Source organism: Actinia tenebrosa, unplaced genomic scaffold (genome assembly GCF_029948245.1).
Source record: "Actinia tenebrosa isolate PJP-AT-01 unplaced genomic scaffold, QUT_ActTen_1.0 PGA_scaffold3__52_contigs__length_22856419, whole genome shotgun sequence".
Taxonomy (NCBI): domain Eukaryota; kingdom Metazoa; phylum Cnidaria; class Anthozoa; order Actiniaria; family Actiniidae; genus Actinia; species Actinia tenebrosa.
The window spans coordinates 3,830,973-3,851,812 of NW_028292580.1; the positions used below are offsets into that span (position 1 = coordinate 3,830,973).

Genomic DNA, 20,840 nt, shown 5'->3' on the forward strand with positions numbered 1-20,840 from the left:
TAGCGTCCTCCGGTAATTCTTGATCACTATTAACAGTACCAATAGGACTGCTTGGTTGTACCTCCGCTACATGTTGAAGCGTGACTGCGTCTCGACAGCCGAGTACCGAGTCAATTTCTTCATAGAAGGGAGAATGTCTTTTATGTCCTCCTGTTTGCTTAAGATTCCAATCCTTTGCTGTTTTATACTTTTTGATCAGGTACTTTATCTTGGCCTTACATTTTTCGACGCTTCGTGAAGGTTGGAATTGTTTGTTAAGTTCTCGAGCGATCTCGTCCCAAACTTTAAGAGCGTCTTTGCTCTCAAGCCTTTCGTGTCGGCCTGCCCACAGCTGTACCAGTAATTTCTGTGCCTCGTGGGGCCATGTTTGATACTTTTTCTCTCCCCCAGCAGTCGATGGCGCACTACTTTTGTGGATTCCATCTGAATCCAAAGAGCTTGTGCTCGCTGGACTGTTGGAAGTGCTGTTAATATTTTGTCCTTCAGCTTGAAATCGCATTTCTTGTTGAGCTAAAGGCGCGGTTAAATAATTGTGTGCTTGATTCATCTGATTTTCTGCTGCTGGCATATAATAGCCATTATAAACAAAGGGAAAATGCCCAGAGTTGTAGAAGTCACGTCCGTCCATGTTGGCTACTAGCGATAGAGAGAAACATTTCCCGCGTCTTTGGATCATAATTGAGTGTGATCAGCTCAGATGTCATAGTATTGACATCTCCGGAAGCGGATTCCTTTGTTTTTCATGAATTTTGAAAATTTAGCCTGCTTCACCCATACACTACGACGTCTTTGAAGTTTTTGCGAGATTTCGAAAATTTGGAAAATTTTCAAAACAGCGGTCGCACTAGCAAAATTATTATGATGACAGATTTGAGTGTCAAAGTAAACAGAAAATTAGCCAAAATTTCCCTAATGCGACCCGGTCCTTATTAAACCAATAAAATTTGCAAATTCGGGCATATTTTAACTCAAAAAAGATTAAATACATACTTATTCAATGGAAGAAATTTATGATACATCTATACAATTGATTAGATGGTGATGAAAGTTATGTACAGGGATCCAGATGGGGACCCATAAGGGGGTCCATTAGGGGGTCCATATCAGGGGTCCAGCGATTGTACTCTCCCGTGTAAATAAATAGTTTCATTTGAAAACACAAATGTAGGAGCCGTGACCCTTGAAGGTCAAGATAAGTAGTAATGTAAATCAACACGCATGAGGCAACGCTTTATTTTGATCATCCCGATCATAAACGGCCGATTATCTTGTATATTCAGTTTTGAGCTCGTAGGTCGAATGATTCTTGGAATAAAACACACAGTCCGCCTTTGAAATTGAAAACAGAGAAAGCGTTTTCAAATAGATCTTCTTCCAATTATACTCGATACTTGACTCAGTTGACTCTTAAAATCGAAGTCGTAGTCGAAGTCGTCTTTCGTATTAATTGAAGTTCAGACAATTAATTCATCAAAGAATTCGCTTTTATTCTCAAAAAAATAGCGAAGAACTAGGTGTCAAAAGGAAAATAAAAAGGACGAATACTTATCTTAATAGATAAATTGAGTATTTAAAATATTAAATCGAGCGAAATATTTGGAATCCTTTGAGAATGTCAACAAGCATAAGGAGGGCACAGGAAGACCAATCTTCGAAAAGTGCAACAAGTATCCACGAGTTCGCCAAAGGGCGTTTGATTTTGAACCCGACAACGTTTTTTCAGTTAGGTGTATAATGATCAGTTTTACCACTGTTTTACTATATATTCTTACAAACTGGAAACTTTCAAAAGCACCGCCACCTTTACCGTAATGCATGCTGATGTAGGTCAACCCCCCTGAATTTTTTATCTCGACATTTTGTGTTGGCTTCTCGAAATCTTCCCCTTTACAATTTGAAGTTTCGTGTTGTGACGACTGAAATTTTTGAGTTGGGAAATCAAAAAAATTCGGAAACTTTCTGAAATAAAATTAATAAAGAAAAAAAGTACGGTGGCCCACAAGTGCACACCGAATTCCTTAACTCCACACCGAATTCCAAACTCCACACCGAATTCCAAACTCCACACCGAATTCCAAACTATCGCACCGAATGCCAAACACTGTCATCGAATTCCAACCGCTCACACCGCATGTTTCAAATACTCTCACTCATTTCCTAATCATGAAAAATATATTTTGTAATATAAACTTTTGTGTTTCATAGATTATTAAACCTGATTTTAGAATCAACGATATAATCTATGTTAACACTAAAATTTAAATGCTAGGTTTTAGAGTGCAAACAGTATAACTGTGAAACATTTGTTTTACTAAATAGTGCAATTTTCTGCAAATTATCTTGTTTCTATTGTTTAATTAGCACTATTTGGTACTATTTAGTATATTGTATTTCACGGATACACCTAGTTGCTAGAAGGTTGTCATAGGAAGAAAGAACTTTTGTAATTTAGTGAGAAAGGAATATATTAAAAACAAAAGAAAGATTTCAGCTTCAGTGATTTTCTTTTGTGTTTTTAATATATTCCTTTCTCACTAAATTACTAATGTTCTTTCTTCCTCTGACAACCTTCTTGCAACTAGGTGTATATTGTTTGCACTCTTATATATTGTATTGAACTCCAGTGATTTGAATCCATGTTTTACATTGACGTGTTTGACTTGAGACAACTACAGAAACTTGACAAATTTTAAAACTTGCTTTTTAACATTTTAGTCCCATTCGCCTGAAGTGTCACTGGTATAACAACCATCATTACCTTTCATGTAACTGTAACAATTTGCAATAACTAACATATATTTATTCTTAACTTATTCTCAACTTAACTGACCATACACCTTCATGTATGTAACTACCTCTTTAACATTTAAAAACAAGGTTTAGTAAAAACTTTCCTGCATGTTCACAAGTAACTCTTCTAAGTGTTCTTACTGATAAAAATTTGAAGGCAAGACTTAAAAGAAAGCATTTCCAAAAACAGTTGAGAAAGAGATTAGAAAACTAATAAACCTCAAAAAAACGTTCTGTATCCCTGGGATGGACTATGCTCTAGCAAAGGAGCCTTCTTTACACATAGCAAGGAGGAAAACCTTTTTAAACTCCTCTGGTGTCTTCATGTGTACCACTGGAAATGTCACTTCTTTGCTACATGCACTGACATATGAGAAGCAGATGGTATGCCTTGGGTTGTCTTCCAAGCAACTGTGGTTGAAATTGACAGCTATATACAGGCGGCTTCCATTAACAGGTCGGTGTCATTGTCCAGTCAACCAACCAAGTACACCAGCAGGTGTTAAGTCAACTGTTGTGAAGTGGTCATCATCCTTGTTACTTTCAGCATTCTCATCACCACTTTGATTTCAAGCTAAAGGCTCTTTATATCCTGTAACCCTGTCATCTTCCAGTGTTAAGAGGAAATCTTGAAAGTTGTCGATAACAATCTCCTCTACTTTCCTGTTGCTTGACCCTTTCTCAGAATAGTTAGGATTGACCCAGAGGAGGTTCCACTAGTATCCCAGAATGCATTGTGTTTGATACTATATTATCACTTTTTCGTGACGTCATCACTTTGGTTTGACCGGCTTAGAGTGCACAACAAGATCGCGGTGTTCAGACTCGGCAAATGCTTTTCAAGATATTTCATTATTGCATGTTCATTGTGTTTCAAAAGATGATTTTTCTGTTTGTTTACCCGGCGTTGATGGAGTACAAGTCGTTTTTAGACTCGTTCACGTCAGTTTTTTGGAGAAATTGAGAGAGAGACGCGTCGCTCTTGTTCCAACAACAACGAGTGACAACTCTTCGATAGATTACTCGTTCAATAACGTCCGTAGCCCAGCTCTTATTCGCCTTACTTCTACATCTAGTATAGGAGTAAGTAAGGTTTATTAAATATTTTTGTTTTGTATGAAATGGGGCAAAAAATATCACACCTTTTACGAGTCGCGTTTGCGATAAATTGTTGTAAATATACTTCAATTGGGCTGTCCAAAAGACTATAAATCATGGGTCACTTTTGGTCATTTCAAGGTTTTGCTTTTCCTAAATATCTGAATTACACATACAGTCGATCCCAAAAACGTTGTCCAAGTGAAAAGAGGTTTATAGGACAATAAATGTCACGTGTCTCATTAAATATTCAGTTTTACGCGCGTGTGGAAATAGGAATCTGAACGTGCTGCATCACATGCGTGGCAGAAAATGTCGACGGCGGGTAATTCAAAACAAGTTCTTTCGACTTTAGAATTTCGGGTTTTGGACTCCAAGAAGAAGTCTAGCTACGTTGTAAGAAGTTTACCCATTTTATCAGTGTTAGAGACCGTTTCAGAGCTACGTTCTGAGCTAGTGAAAGCCTTACCAGACTTATAGAACGTTCTGCAAGACTGAGTAATGAGTAATGAGCAAACCAATCTGCACGTACCATACATTCTTGCGCGTGAATCCAAGCCTGTGGACCGTTCTGCATAATGTTTGGGCACTAAAAGCAGAGCCAGTTGTATTGAATATTTTCGACGCTATTTCATTCAATTGCATTTCAGGATGTTCTAGAAGACACTCCATGACGATATACTCTTCATGCGGAAAAAGTGTTCCTGTTTGAAGAGGTCGACCGACGGGCCAAGGATTAATGTCTCCACTAGTGTACACGTCCGTTTTACCGTTTTAGGACTTACAAACAGATTAGAGGCTATCTCCTGGTATGTTTTTGCATAAAACAAATGTCGGTATACCATTCTCCAACTTAAATCATCCGAGAAAGCCCGCGGCATCTTTCAGATTCAGTTTTCAATACTGTAATTTACTTTTGCATCAGTATGCTAATTAAAAAAATCCACGCGCGTAAAACTGAATATTTAATGAACACGTGACATTTATTGTCCTATAAACCTCTTTTCACTTGGACAACGTTTTTGGGATCGACTGTATTTGTTGCTTAGACTTAAAATACTCAAATATGTGAAAAGCAGCATTTACTTGATGTACCATATAAAATCCAATATGACATCAGGTATGACAACGCGTGAGAAAGTGAACTCGAGCGATATAACTCTGACAATTGGCGCAAATCCAAACAAATATGTATGTAGTTTAAGAGCATTTTAAATAAACAATACAAGTTCGTGAGTTTTTACCTCGTACAGGTCACGTAACGGCTGCTACGGAAAGTGAAAGTCGCACACCGCTACAGACGAGTAGAAAGCGACGCCATATTGGAAAACGAAACTCGCAAAGTAACTTGGGATACTAGTGTATCCTCCTCTGGGATTGACCAGTGAGAAGATATAGTTAGCATCTACAACATCTCTTAATCCTACTACAAATAGAGGCTTGCACAAATCCTTGTGAGATTTAATGAGCTGAAAGGCATTAAGAGCGGGGATCAGTAAATGTCGACCAGAGGTGTGCAAAATGAAAAAATCGAAAATTCCCAAAATATTTCCAAAGATAGGTTTTGGTGAGTTAGTAATGGAAAAAATATAGAAATGTTCACAGGATTTTTGGTTTTCGCGAAAGACGGCGTTTTCTATACGACAGCTTCACACCCGCTTTACGCCTGCCTCAGACCAGTATCAATTAGAAAATCCATAAAAAATCGAGGAAAGAATATATTTCGCCACTAATCCCCGAATTGCATAGAGGAATAACTTCTTAGTAATTTTGCTTAGTTTCATTGATTTTAATTAAATTCTCAATATTTTCAGAATTTTTAAATATATTTGTATTTCTGTTCCGTTTCGGCATATCAAATTGAACGCTAAATCGAAAGGCTGAAAAAGGGCATTGCTACATGGCCTGAGGTTATAAAACTATATTCCCTTGAAAGAATGATGTTTCTTCTTAGAGAAAGCGTAATAAAATTTTTGGGCTACTGAAACAACGAATTTTCAGCGCCCTTTTTCTGAGCCTACCTGACGTCCAAAACAGCCACTTTGTCACGGTCACGCGATACGCTAAATTAACTAAGCGCGAGAAATAAAAATTATCCGACTAAATTTGCCTCAGTCGAATGATCTAAAATAAAGATATTCAACCTTTTCTAACATATCATTACTTGACCAAGTGAAATTGGAAGCTTTTAGATGCTGTTTGATGCCGAAACACCTAAATTAGTCTACTATAGTCAGTATATTATTACCTCGATATATGTCGATGATTTAGTAAAACTTCTTTTTTTCCTGAAATGCTCCACATCAGTTTTCCAAATCAAATTGTGAGATTTATGATGTTAATAAGAAAAGGCATAACATATTTATGATGTATGTGGTACCTTTTGGAGTGGTTTATTGTCATGAAAAACTTCATAAAGTCCCATGGCTTCGATTGCGTTACACACAGGCAGCCCAAAACCGTATTGGAAAAAAAATTGTTTTTGAAAAAAGATTTTTCTTTTATCCCTGTTTCCAAACTAGACAAGCCTATGTCCATTTAAAATAAAAACTTGTACTTTTCGAAACTATTTAGTGAGTGTAAATGAAACTGTTCCTTACCGACATAATATAATAAATTGCTTTCAAGTAAGTTTTTTGGTTTGTTTGTTTTAGAGTGGAGTGGAGTGGAGTGCGTATGGTCATGATGGCGGTCAGGTCACGTATCGGTGGCTCTCTGGTTATTTATTTTGTAGTCTTCCTGTTCTTAAACCTTTTGACTTACAGAGACGCTATATTGGTTGAGAAAGACAGTCTTCAATTGCTGGTAGTTGGAGAAAGCCAAAACCGTGTTCAACTTGATTTAGTTTTAACTCGTGTTAGGAAGCCAAGCTACACAAAGCCCTCAAGCATGGCTGCTTGTGTTAGAGTCACTCTTCTTGTTCGTCTCGCAGAAACTTCCTTGGCGGCACTCCTAGTTCTCTTATCAAATGATGTATCCATCAATCCTGGTCCAATGTGCTCGTCAAATACCAATATGAAAGGCTTTCGAATTTTCCACTTAAACATCTGCAGTTTGAGGAACAAGATGGATGAACTTCAGCTATTTTGCGACAAGTACAAACCCCACGTTCTGTGCCTTAATGAAACCTGGCTAGACGATTCCTTTCCTAGTGAAGAGTTTACTCTACCTGGTTTTGAACTAATCAGGAAAGACAGAGATCGACATGGTGGTGGTATAGCTTTATATGTCGCCGAAAATCTAAGTTTCAGCCACTTAAATTTAAATGCGTTCAATACGAATATCGAGGCGATCTGGCTTGAGCTATCTCAACCAAAATCAAAAAAGATCCTTCTTGGTGCCTTTTATAGACCACCAAACTATGACATTCCTACTTTTATGAGCAACATGGAAAACATTTTGGCTAACTTCGTGAAGAATGAATTTGAAACTATTCTGGTTGGAGATTTCAATTTTAATTATTGCTCTTCAGACCCAACAACAAAAGACTTTAAACATCTAATGGACATATATCACCTAAAGCAGATCATTAAAGAGCCTACCAGGATTACTGATCACTCCAGGACATTGATTGATTTATTTCTAACTTCTAAACCGGAGGTGTATCTAACAGAGGTTTTGCCGGTGGGTTTTTCCGACCATTGTGCTATTTTGGGTATTAGAAAACTCCATCGAACAATGCCATCGGTACCACGTTATATTGAAACTAGAAATTATAAGTCATACAATCCAGAATTATTCAAAGAGGACTTGAAGCAGATCCCTTGCGATATCCTAGAATTGACAAAGACATCTAATGAGGCATGGAATGCTTTTAAAGATCTTTTTCAAACTGTAGCAGACAAACACGCCCCTATTATCAAGCGACGTATCCGAGAAAATTCAATTCCATGGCTAACACCTGAGATAAAGAGATTGATGAGAGAACGTGAATATCATCACAAAAAAGCGATCACGACAAATAAAGAATTCCATTGGAGCTCTTACAAAAGATTACGTAATTCTGTTACAATGAAATTAAGGAAAGAAAAAAGTGTTTATTATTCCACTCGGCTCTCTGGGGACCAGGACTCCAAGGATATGTGGAAAACCTTGAAAGAAATTTTACCTAGACAAACAAGGACCCAAAGCAGCGGAGTTCAATTGACTGCATCTAAATTTAACCAGTATTTTACTTCAATTGCCAAAAACATATGTGAACATCTAAGTAATACCGACTTGCCTGCAGTCTTGACGCCACGAGTCGATCAGATATTCGTGATACAAGAAGTTAAATCAACCTTTGTGCGTTTGGAATTGTCAAAGCTAAAATCAAAAAAGGCAACAGGACTAGATGGACTCACGGCTAAGTTATTGAAAGATGCTGCACCAGTGATTGATAAGCCTATTGCTCATCTTCTCAACTTATGTTTTTCGACGAATAAGATCCCCGCAGATTGGAAAGAAGCAAAAGTTACCCCAATATATAAATCAGGAAAGAAGAATAACGAAAATAACTACAGACCTATTTCTGTTCTTCCGTTGATCTCTAAGTTAATGGAAAGAGTTGTACAACTTCAACTTCTCTCCTTTTTGACTGAGCACAATGTACTGTCCCCATTTCAGTCTGGGTTTCGAAAACAACACTCGACCGAAACTGCAGTTGTCCATCTGGTAGACCACATTCTTGAACACATGGAAAAACAAGAAATCACTGGGTCCATCTTCATCGACCTAAAAAAAGGCCTTTGATCTTGTAGATCATCAATGCCTTCTCCACAAGTTAGAACACTATGGTGTGAGAGAAAGTAGTCTAGAATGGTTCTGTGACTATCTCACCACTTGTACACAGAGAGTTAATTATGGAAATGGACTTTCATCCATCCTTCATATCGATTACGGTGTACCTCAAGGGTCAATACTTGGGCCTTTACTGTTTGTCCTGTTCATTAACGACTTGCCTCAATGTTTACAGAAATCACATATTGGTATGTATGCAGGTGATACAGTGATATACACCTCTGGGGCTGACGCAAGTGTTGTAGAAGAAACTCTCCAGCAAGATTTGAAGAGATTGGAGAATTGGATGACAAGCAGCAGATGAATACTAAATCCAAGCAAGACCAAATTGATGCTTTTTGGTACAAGGCAAAGATTACAAGGAGCAGAACTTAGAATCCAGCTTCAAGGAAAGAACGTTGATAGAGTCTTAGAATTTAAGTATTGAGGAATCTATTTAGATGAAAGTTTAAATTGGAATGTACACGTTGATGCAATGTGCAAAAAGGTTAACAAACGATTAGGTTTGCTTTCTCGCATAAGATCTTGTTTAACAGTAAAAGCGTCCAAATGTGTATATAATAGCTTGATATTGCCAATACTTCATTATACAGATACAGTTTGGGGGGAACTCTCAGCTGGAAATAGCCAGCGACTCCAAAGATTGCAAAATAGGGCAGCTCGTATTATTATAAATAGGGAGAGTTCTCAGGAAGCTCTACAAATATTGGGATGGGTAGACTTAGCCAAGACAAGAAAGATGCATAAATGCATATTAGTATTTAAATGCCTTCATGGCCTAGTTCCTTTATATCTTAGTGATTTCTTTATAAGGAATAGTAGTTTTCATACATATAATACTAGAAGAAAAAATGACCTGCACTTACCTTTACCTAAATTAAGCTTAGGTAAGAAAACGTTTAGATATTCAGGATCTCTTTATGTTCAATACACTACCTAGAGATATTAAGGATATTTCATCTTTAAGTATTTTTAAGAGTCGCCTAAAAAAGTATTACTTAGCTTAAAAGTTTGGTTTTTTTTTTTTTTTTTTTTTTTTTAGACATATAACATATATAGTTTTTTTTTCTAGGTACATGTCATTCTTAAATTTAAATTTTATATAAATATTAGTTAGGATTTTTTCAGATTTTATCATAGAAATAGTTTGTATATAGTGAAGTATATATTTTTATAGTTTGTAATTAGTTTATTGTTTTATATGCAGGGCCCCTATGGATATCAGCCTAGTTGCTGAAAGGGCTACCCTGTTGAAATAAAGTCTTTATTATTATCATTATTATTATTATACCAAGTATCAAAAACATCAAACAAGAAAACAAAGTCTTACATGTAATTTGTTGAACCATAAATTGACTTTTCATTCCTTATTTTTTTCTTTTTTTGAAAACAAGATAATATAAATTTATGTTTACTTAAAATATAACAATAAAATTTTACTTTTCGGAACTGAGTGTCAATCAAACTGTTTTTAACACTGCATAATGAGCTGCTGTCGAATTTTTCCTTCACCAAAACCTTCTCTACATTGAAATGACTTACGCATTACATGGCGTCGTGCGGCTACTCTGCGTTTGTTCGTGGTCTGTGTGGTTCCAGTAAATTTAATCCCAGTAATACTGAGTGCGTGTCACTGGGCAACTGCAAGAAAGATATTAAAGGCCACTTGAAAACCTTCAATACTTCTCCGGACTTACATCTAAAGACGGAGGCAGATCTTGTCCTCGCCAGAGCAGGTAAACACTACGATAATTTATTATATCTAGTGCGTTCTAATATCAAGTTTATATCTTATTTCATTATTTGAGCTATGAAAAAGGGAAGGGGAGTGAAGGGGAGGGGAGGGAATGGAAGGGAAAGGAAGGTAGGGGAGGGGATGGGAGGGAAGGGAGGATAAGGAAAAGGGAGGAAAGGGAAGGGAAGGGAAGGTAGGAAGTAGAGTGTCAGCTGGTTCGTTGCATTTGTCAACCATGAAAACATGATGTATCTGTACTTAGCCTCTAACGACGGGGTTTGTGTTTATATTTTCAGCTAATTGCAAACGATGTAGACTTTTATTGAGCTGAAAGCCGATCCCGAACAAGTAGCACGCGACATGAGACACGCCAAGACGGAAAATGGAGGTCGTCGTTTCAAATATGAAGAGTACTAGTTCTTGTCCTCACAGCAAGTAAAATCATACTTTTCCAGAAAGGCAGCCAAAATAAAACAGGGAGACACAGCTCAGGTAGGAGCCACAATTACCACAGACGATAAAGCCAGTGAAGACCAGAGTGCTTACACATCTGCTCGAGATCATATTCTCAGTGAGTGACAGATGATTCATCCAGTTATTTATGATGCCTATAACCTTTGTGATATATATACAAAAGATAAACTCAAAAAGCTCAGTGTAGCTCTTTTGGGCCATATTTGCGAATATTTTGATTTACAAGTTGATGATCTTCCTGAAAAACGAAAAGCTCCTTACATTAACTTGATTTCTGAGCTTGTGCAAGCATGTTCTTGTGGTGGAAAGGAAGGCTAAAGAGACGGGAGAACTCAATGAAAGAGGGACTCAAAAGAATTTAGAACCTGTTATACAGTACTAACGGCCATATGTATGAGTCACAAAAACTATACAACGAATGTGAATATACATCCGTTCACGAGCCTGGTAAGGCCTGGTTTTCAATAGCGACACAAATAAGCACAACAGTTTTAAGTTAATAAAATCATTCGAATTATTTTTACCTTCGTTTTGATTGGCCGAGATAACTGCAAATAACTGTCTACAAAGGATATTCTGCTCATGCGCATTACGGTGCAAAGCTTTTTGCCGCAAATAATATATTACACATGCGCAGTAACGTTGCATTTGTCAACATGGCTCGCTTCGCTGGTATGTTTGACAGATAGCAAAGAAACCGGCGAACAACGAAAAGAAAACGGAAGGAATAATTTGAATGATAAAACATTTAGTTTTTGGCATCAGCAAATAATTTCTCGCTTGCCACTAGAAACCCACGATATTTTGCTCGATATCGTCCAATATTGCTCATTATTATCCAGGAAATAACCAAGCCGAGCGTCAACTTTGAACAAAGTTTGTTAAAAAATAAACAAATGAATAAAAAATCGATTTATGGTTCAACAAATTACATGTAAGACTTTGTTTTCTTGTTTGATGTTCTTGATACTTGGTATAAAACAAACAAACCAAAAAACTTACTTGAAAGCAATTTATTATATTATGTCGGTAAGGAACAGTTTCATTTACACTCACTAAATAGTTTCGAAAAGTACAAGTTTTTATTTTAAATGGACATAGGCTTGTCTAGTTTGGAAACAGGGATAAAAGAAAAATCTTTTTTCAAAAACAATTTTTTTTCCAATACGGTTTTGGGCTGCCTGTGTGTAACGCAATCGAAGCCATGGGACTTTATGAAGTTTTTCATGACAATAAACCACTCCAAAAGGTACCACATACATCATAAATATGTTATGCCTTTTCTTATTAACATCATAAATCTCACAATTTGATTTGGAAAACTGATGTGGAGCATTTCAGGAAAAAAAGAAGTTTTACTAAATCATCGACATATATCGAGGTAATAATATACTGACTATAGTAGACTAATTTAGGTGTTTCGGCATCAAACAGCATCTAAAAGCTTCCAATTTCACTTGGTCAAGTAATGATATGTTAGAAAAGGTTGAATATCTTTATTTTAGATCATTCGACTGAGGCAAATTTAGTCGGATAATTTTTATTTCTCGCGCTTAGTTAATTTAGCGTATCGCGTGACCGTGACAAAGTGGCTGTTTTGGACGTCAGGTAGGCTCGGAAAAAGGGCGCTGAAAATTCGTTGTTTCAGTAGCCCAAAAATTTTATTACGCTTTCTCTAAGAAGAAACATCATTCTTTCAAGGGAATATAGTTTTATAACCTCAGGCCATGTAGCAATGCCCTTTTTCAGCCTTTCGATTTAGCGTTCAATTTGATATGCCGAAACGGAACAGAAATACAAATATATTTAAAAATTCTGAAAATATTGAGAATTTAATTAAAATCAATGAAACTAAGCAAAATTACTAAGAAGTTATTCCTCTATGCAATTCGGGGATTAGTGGCAAAATATATTCTTTCCTCGATTTTTTATGGATTTTCTAATTGATACTGGTCTGAGGCAGGCGTAAAGCGGGTGTGAAGCTGTCGTATAGAAAACGCCGTCTTTCGCGAAAACCAAAAATCCTGTGAACATTTCTATATTTTTTCCATTACTAACTCACCAAAACCTATCTGTAGTGGTTCTAGATTATCCCGAGGACTATAGTCAAGATGCGTGACGTTCAAGTTCTAGATTATCAGTTTATTCAGAGTTCAGTCAGTCAATGATTTCACAATTCCACGCTGCAGGATTAATTTCACGAGTTCAGGTTTTCACGAGTTCAGGTTTTCACGAGTTCAGGTTTTCACGATTCACTAGAATGACAATTGCAAAACCTTCTATGAGAATATATTCTGTCCAAGAAAAACGGAATCATTATACTTACACATATGTGCTGTCCTGAAGATAAAATCATTCGAATTCCGGATTCATTTTTTAAACCACAACAACTTGTCTACTCTTCCCTATAACAACTCTGTCCCATTCCCACGAGCTCCTTCTCTCTCTCTCTCTTCCACAGGGAACCCACTTCTATCATGCATAAGCTATAACATTCCGCCCCCTATGAACGGTCTATACTAAAACGTTCATACTATAACAGTTTCAACTAAATTATAAACGCAAAGTCTGAGTCTCTTGGTTCAAACGTCATCTTCATCTTCGGCTTCCAGCAAGCATAACTTGTGGATTGGACGTCGGTAGCTGTTTTCCTTAGTCTTCACTTCTACACTTCGAACCAAACCATCACTTCCTGGAAACACCTTAGTAACTCTGCCTAGCGGCCATTGGTTCCTTGTAGGGTTTTCGTCAGCTACCAGCACCAAATCATCAATCTGTATGTTTCTCTTTGGTTGTCGCCATTTTTGTCTCTCTTGTAGTGAGGGTATATATTCTTTCAGCCATCTCTTCCAGTAATGGTTGGCTAACAACTGTGCTTGTCTCCATCGTTTCTTGCTGTATTTGTCCGATTCGTCTATCATCTCAGAGGGTAGGTTGGTGGTTGGACGGACGTTCAGGAAATGACTCGGAGTTAACGGTTCGTCATCATCAGGATTCGGCGGATTTCGAGTTAACGGTCTGCCATTGGAAATGCGCTCCGCCTCGGTAAATACGGTATGTAGCACTTCTTCGTTGACTGTCTCTTGTCCCATTATGGCTTTGATGCTTCTCTTGACAGTTTTCACAAGCCGTTCCCATACACCTGACATGTGTGGGGCTCCTGGTGGGTGAAATACCCATTTGCATCCGCGTTCCATCAGCTCCCCCGCAATCTTGCGGGAGTCTATCTCTTTAATGGCTTCCTTGATTTCTCTGCCCGCCCCGACAAAATTTGTTCCATTATCCGATCTTATTTCTTTGACGTGACCTCTTCGGTTCAGGAACCTTACCAAGACCATGATAAAGTCGTCAGTTTCCAGCGATTTTGCGACCTCCAAGTGGACGGCGCGGGAGTTCATGCACACAAAGATGGCTCCCCATCTCTTCTCGGTTACTCGTCCTCTTCCTCTCTTGATATGGAAGGGTCCAAAATAATCTACCCCTGTGTAGGTAAATGGTGGTTCATATGGTGTTAAGCGAACTTTTGGTAGCTCACCCATTTCTTGGTTTGTCGTTTGAGGTCTCTGTTTCTTGCAATCGATACATCTTCCGAGGATTCTTTTTATGGCAACTCGTGCTTGGATTACCCAGAATTGTTCTCTCAGGAGGGCTAGCACTTGCTCTTGACCACAGTGTCCGTTCTTCTCATGCAAGTAACGTATCAAGATTGTCGTAACGTGACTCTTCCGAAGCAAAATTATTGGGTGCATTGCGTCATGGGAAATTGGTGCCTTAGCCAATCTTCCACCAACACGAAGTAGACCATCATCATGTAACTTTGGGCTTAGACTTGCTGTGGGGCTGTGTCCTTGAACTTGTTTCTTCTTCTTGAGGCTCTGCATTTCTTCGGAAAAGGCTTCACGTTGCACGATCCTAGCAACCTTCAATTTAGCGTTCTGCAGGTCTTCAGTAGAAATACCTTTCTCTTTCACGTGTCGGGACTTGATCCATTCGGTGAATTTGACTAGCCAGGCAACTCGGCGCAGGAGTACTATCCAGTTGGAATACCTCCTTGTAAGTTCCTCCACAGATGATCTGCGTTCAGGTACGGTCAGATAAGCTTCTTTCTTAACTTCCAGATCTTGTACGCTAACTTCTTCAAACTTGTTCTCGGGCCAGTTCTCTTGCGTCTTCCACAGAAACTCTGGTCCTTTAAGCCAGCGTTGGTTCTTGAGATATTCTTCAGTGTCAAGACCACGGCTTGCATCATCTGCAGGATTGTCCTTGCATGGACAATGTCTCCACTGTTCGGGCAGTGTTTCCTCTCTGATTTCGGTCACTCTGTTTGCGACGTACGTTTGGAAACGTCGAGTTTCGTTTCTGATATAGTTTAGAACTATCATGGAGTCGGTCCAAAATGTTACTTGTTGGACATCAAGCTCTAGCTCTTTCCTCACTGTCTTGTCAAGACGCGTTGCAAGTACCGCTGACTGCAATTCAAGACGAGGGATGGTGAGGGTCTTGAAAGGGGTGTTTCTGGACTTAGCCATCACAAATGAGCATTCGATTCTTCCATCATGATACTCGGCTCTCAAGTACGATACTGCTCCGTACCCGACCTCGGACGCATCACAGAAGTGGTGAAGCTCAAGAGAAATTCTTTGTTCACTTGTTCGCGTAAAATAACATCTCGGTACACATACTCGCTCCAGCAGTGGAAGATTCTCTTTCCAGCTGGACCATTTTTGTAGGATCTCACCTTCAAGTGGTTGGTCCCACTTATACTTCTTCTTCCACAGTTCTTGCATGATTCTTTTTGCAGGCAATATCACTGGTGCTGCAAAGTTTAGAGGGTCGAAAACCGCACTAATAGTTGAAAGAACTCCTCTCATTGTATTCGGTTTCTGCAATTCTGACACTTTAAACCCAAAGGTGTCTGACTCGACATCCCAGCGTACACCGAGGGCTCTTTCTGTTGGTAGTTCTTGGAGTTTCAGATCGAGGAAGGACGTGGCTTTCTTTTCTTCTGGTATTTCAGCTAGGACCTCGCGGTCGTTGCTGATGAACTTCGTTAACTTGAAGCCTCCTTTCATACACAGCTGTGTCAGTTGCTCAGCCATGCGTGTTGCAGCGTCCGCATTAGGTAACGACTTTAGGACGTCATCGACATAAAAGTTGTTCTTTACAGTGTGAACTGTCGCAGTATCGAAGTCGTCGCTGTTGTCATCCGCTGTTTTCTTCAGGGTTGAGTTTGCTGCACACGGCGAGTCTCTTGCACCAAATATATGAACTGTCATCACATACTCTTCAGGAGGATCATCAGCATCTCCACTCCACCATAAGAATCTTAGAGAGTCTTGATCTTCTTCACGTACTCCGACTTGATGGAACATGCTTTCGATGTCCGCTACACGTGCAACTTTGTCTTCACGGAATCGCAGTAATACGCCAAGCAGACTGTTCGTGCAGTCGGGTCCCTGAAGCAGATTCTTGTTCAATGACGTACCTTCATGTTCAGCAGCGGCGTCGAAAACAATACGCACTTTTCCTGGCTTATTAACGTTCGTAACTCCGAAGTGAGGTAAGTACCATGTTCGCGGTCCAATCTGCGAAGTTTCTTCAGCGGAGAGTTTGCGCGCGTATCCTTTCTCGATGTAGCCATTCATGGTGTCACGATACACTTCTTCGAACGCTCGATCCTTTTGAAACCTTTTCTTGAGGCTCAACAGTCTCTTTTCAGCTTGCTCGCGATTGTTTGGCAATTTCACATCATCTTTCTTCCACAGCAGTCCGGTCTCGTAATGTCCTTCTTTAAACACTGTTGTCTCTTCAAGCTTCGCTACTGCTCTCAGATCTTCTCTTGAAAGCACCTCTTTTTCTTTGACATCCTGTCTTGTTCCGTAGTCATCTATCTTCCAGAATCTTTCTATCTGTTCACGTAACTTCAGGTTTTCTATGTCAGTAAAGTGCAAGTCAAGTTTCGTTCGTTGTGTTTTTCCTTCAATAGTACCCGTAATGACCCACCCAAGGGGCCCTCTCTGAGCCTGGAGCTTACAGGTAGGTTCATCAGATTTCCGTACTTCAATTATCTCGTGTGCTTCGTCAACATCCTTGCCAATCAACACAGATACCCGCGGGACTTCTACTTCCGGTACTTCAATGTCTATCAGATGAGGGTACGCATTTCTGTTGATATTGGAAGGCAAGAGGTCTTCAAAAATGCTGAATTTTTGTGATATCAACCCTTCCTCTACTGTGATTGGTTGTCCTTCGCCATCGGCAGACTGTATCTGGAACTCAGCCAGTTGGAACTCTTCTTCTTCTTTATTCATCAGCGTGTTGACCGATATTCTTTTCTTTCTTCCTTTGAGTCCTATCATCTCTGCCACTTCGGCGTCAACTACGGTGGCACGGGACCCGTTGTCCAGGAGTCCATACGTCGTTATCGCACTTCCATCCGGCGCGGAGATCTTTATCGGTACCACGTGCAGAAGTATACTTTTGTCTGTATTTCGTACGTTGGTTGCGTACTGGTCGGTTTTCCTCTGTTCAGGAGCAGGCCTCTGGTCGTTACTCGGTGGATCCTTTCTTTGTTCCCTTTCTTCAGCTTTCTTGTCGACTGGGGCTGCTTTCGGTCTGGGAAAGTTGTGTAGCAGCTTGTGGTGGCGTCGCTCACTTCCGCATCCACAGTTCTCGTTCGATTTGCATTGTGTTCTTGTGTTCTTTCAAGCAAACATGACACAGTTTATTATTCTTCACGACGTTCCATCTGTCCGTGATGTCTTTCCTTGCGAACTGTGTACAATGTAGAAGGTCGTGGCTTCCAGAGCAGCAGACACAGCGACCCGGCGTACTTGCGTTTTCTGTTTTACTACCGGCTTGATACGCTTCCTTAGGTCTGACGTCGGTCGTGAAGGTGGCGGTTTTCAGCGGAGGTTGAGCTTTCATTACCTTGTGAGTGAATCTCATTGGTCTAGCAGTGTTCGTTTTTGATTCACTGTTCCGTGATGAAGTTGTAGTGACAAAGGCGGGATCGTTCTTGATTGCTGCTTGTCTTTTCACAAATGCCGCAAGGTCCTTCAACTTCGGTGACATCCCTTTCTCTCTGATGAAGTACAGGGTATCTCCCCACCTTGCTGATAGGTAGTTTGGCAACCTACTTACGATCAGCTTCAGGTTCGAGGTCGTGCTTGCTTCAATTTCGTATTCTCCTTCCAGCTTCTTCGATGCTGATTCAAGTTGTTCTGCAAAGTTACGTAGTCCTTTGTTGTCATCATGGGCTAACTTTGGACCAATGGTCAGTTTTTCGATACATGCGGCTGCAACCGCGGATGGGTGTCCGTATCGTTCCTCTAGCAGCTTCACAACATCGTCGTACTTGCATCCAGACGCTCGTTGAACTACTTCATACGCTTCTCCGCAGACAAATTTCGGTAAGAACTCCAGTTTTTGTCCGTCGGTCAATAATCCGTCCTCTAAATTGTCTTTCAGGCGGCTTCTAAGACTGGGGAAGTCGTCAGCATCTCCGGAGAACTTTACAGGCTGCATGGCTTGCAACATGTTCAACTTCAGCATAATTGCATTGTGGGTTGTAGTTTCTTGTAAGATGGATTCTTCTCTTCGAGGTCTCTCAGAATGGTATCTTTCGTCGGCCATAACGTTTTGGGCGTGGCTCTTGTCAGCGCTTTCTTCTTGCATGTCGTACCTCTTAGGAACGTGGGAGTTTCTCCAATATTCATCGTACTTCTCGGGGCATTGGGAGCTTCTCTGGTATTCATATTCGTATTCTCGTTTTATTCTCTCATCGCGGTCATCCGGTACATGGATGCGTGTGGTTTCGTTCACGACCCAATCAGTGGTCTGGTCTTCCTTTGTCAAGGGGGTGCTTGTGTAAAGGCATGGTCCACGTGGTAATTCTAGATCGGACTCTTCATCCTCTGACATAAATTCGGCTTCCTTTTCTGCTATCTTGGCTTCAAATCTCAGTTTTCTTACTGTTTTTTGCTTCTCTAGTTCAATGTCTATCTTGCGCTTTTCCATTTCCGCTTCCAATTTTGCTATTTCTTCAGCTTGTTCTGCCATCATTTTCTTCAATTCCGCGTTTTTCTGTAGTTCTCGTTTCTTCGAAGAGCTCAGCGATCTAGTTTTCGACTTAGTAGACCCCCCTGCGTAGGAATATTGGCTTATTGTCTCATTATCTCTTTGTCGGCGAACTGGCGCCTGCTCGTCTTCTTGACATTGTTGTGCCTGTCTCAAACGCTCGCATGCGGCATAGGCACACTTGTGATAATTATCTTTGGCATGTTCGTGTTGTTGTTTTACTCGTAAAAGTTCTGTTTCACTTACATCTTCCTCGATGTAAACACTGTATTCATTTCTGTACAAATCCCATGCAAGTTCTAATTTCTTTAAATAATCAACAATTTTTTCGGCTTCGAAGCATCGTTCCACGTCTCCAACTTGGTTGACAAGTCTTGACAGGTGGGATAAATATTTCGCCAAGGAATGTCGTCTTTGTGTAATCCGTTCGGCTTTACGGCCTTCGAAATCTTTCATATTTTCTTGAATAATTCTCTTACCTCTTCGGGATCCAAGATCCAACTCTCGCTCAAGTTGTCTCCCATATTCAGACGGTCCTTTTATCATGTTTTCAAGTTGTTTTTCTAATTCGAGGATTCTTTCATGTTGTTGTTCGATGGTCAAGTTCGGGTTTCCTTCGGCATTCATCTTGTGTTTTCTTTCTCGATCAGTTCGTTCAGATTTGACGATATGTCGAATTTTGTAGTGGTTCTAGATTATCCCGAGGACTATAGTCAAGATGCGTGACGTTCAAGTTCTAGATTATCAGTTTATTCAGAGTTCAGTCAGTCAATGATTTCACAATTCCACGCTGCAGGATTAATTTCACGAGTTCAGGTTTTCACGAGTTCAGGTTTTCACGATTCACTAGAATGACAATTGCAAAACCTTCTATGAGAATATATTCTGTCCAAGAAAAACGGAATCATTATACTTACACATATGTGCTGTCCTGAAGATAAAATCATTCGAATTCCGGATTCATTTTTTAAACCACAACAACTTGTCTACTCTTCCCTATAACAACTCTGTCCCATTCCCACGAGCTCCTTCTCTCTCTCTCTCTTCCACAGGGAACCCACTTCTATCATGCATAAGCTATAACGCTATCTTTGGAAATATTTTGGGAATTTTCGATTTTTTCATTTGGCACACCTCTGGTCGACATTTACTGATCCCCCCTCTTAAACAGCTTAAGAGCGACTGTCCAGGAATATCGAGCACGGGGCGGCCACAGTCAACCCCCATTTGAATAAGGCTGCGTTCATATTGTATGGCGGGGGGGGAGGGGGGGGGGCAGATGAAATCTTTAATCTTTAAATGACAAAAAAATAGAAAAAAAAAAGACCAACCCTCAGTCCACCCACTTTTTGTGAAATTTTAATACATTTTAATAATTAATACTCTTGTAACACAGTTTTCGATCCACTTTTGCTCAAGCCCCACTCTGCTTTTGGCTTCCTTTTGACATCGGCTTTGTGCTGAGAAAGAGTTACGGGTACAGAACATTTCGCTGATGTCCGTTTCCAGCTAACGCCCAAGGACGCACGCCGGTGATGTGGACAGATTGTAAGGCTGTCTATGTTTCTAGGGGGCTCAAAGTTGAAAGTTGAAACTCGAAATTTCACGTTTTTCATTTATTCTATTTTGATTTGACAAGTTTAAAAACACCCTATTTTTCATTTGAAAACGAAAGACATCAGTACTTTTAAACTGCGATGAACAACAAAAGGATTTGACATTGTATCTATTTTTAAAGTTTTATAGCGTTATCGATAGTTTGGAATAAGACCTATTTTTCAATTTATCGCGTAAAAATCAAAAGTCAATACTCTATATATACGAGATTGGAGCATGCGCGGAAAATATTTTGTTGTAGGGTGCGTTGTAGGGTGTAGGGTTGCTT

At 39.6% G+C, this 20,840-nt stretch overlaps 1 protein-coding gene across 1 annotated transcript; it reads right to left on the bottom strand.

The window, feature by feature from the left end:
• Positions 1 to 13,458: 13,458 nt before the first annotated feature.
• On the bottom strand, positions 13,459 to 19,582 carry LOC148907806 (uncharacterized). The gene is made up of 2 exons (XM_089035756.1): positions 17,807 to 19,582; positions 13,459 to 17,577 (listed from the first exon to the last, which is right to left on the bottom strand). Exons 1-2 carry the CDS (start codon positions 19,580 to 19,582, stop codon positions 13,459 to 13,461), a joined length of 5,895 nt encoding a protein of 1,964 aa, XP_088891882.1.
• Between the last annotated feature and the right edge of the window lie 1,258 nt (positions 19,583 to 20,840).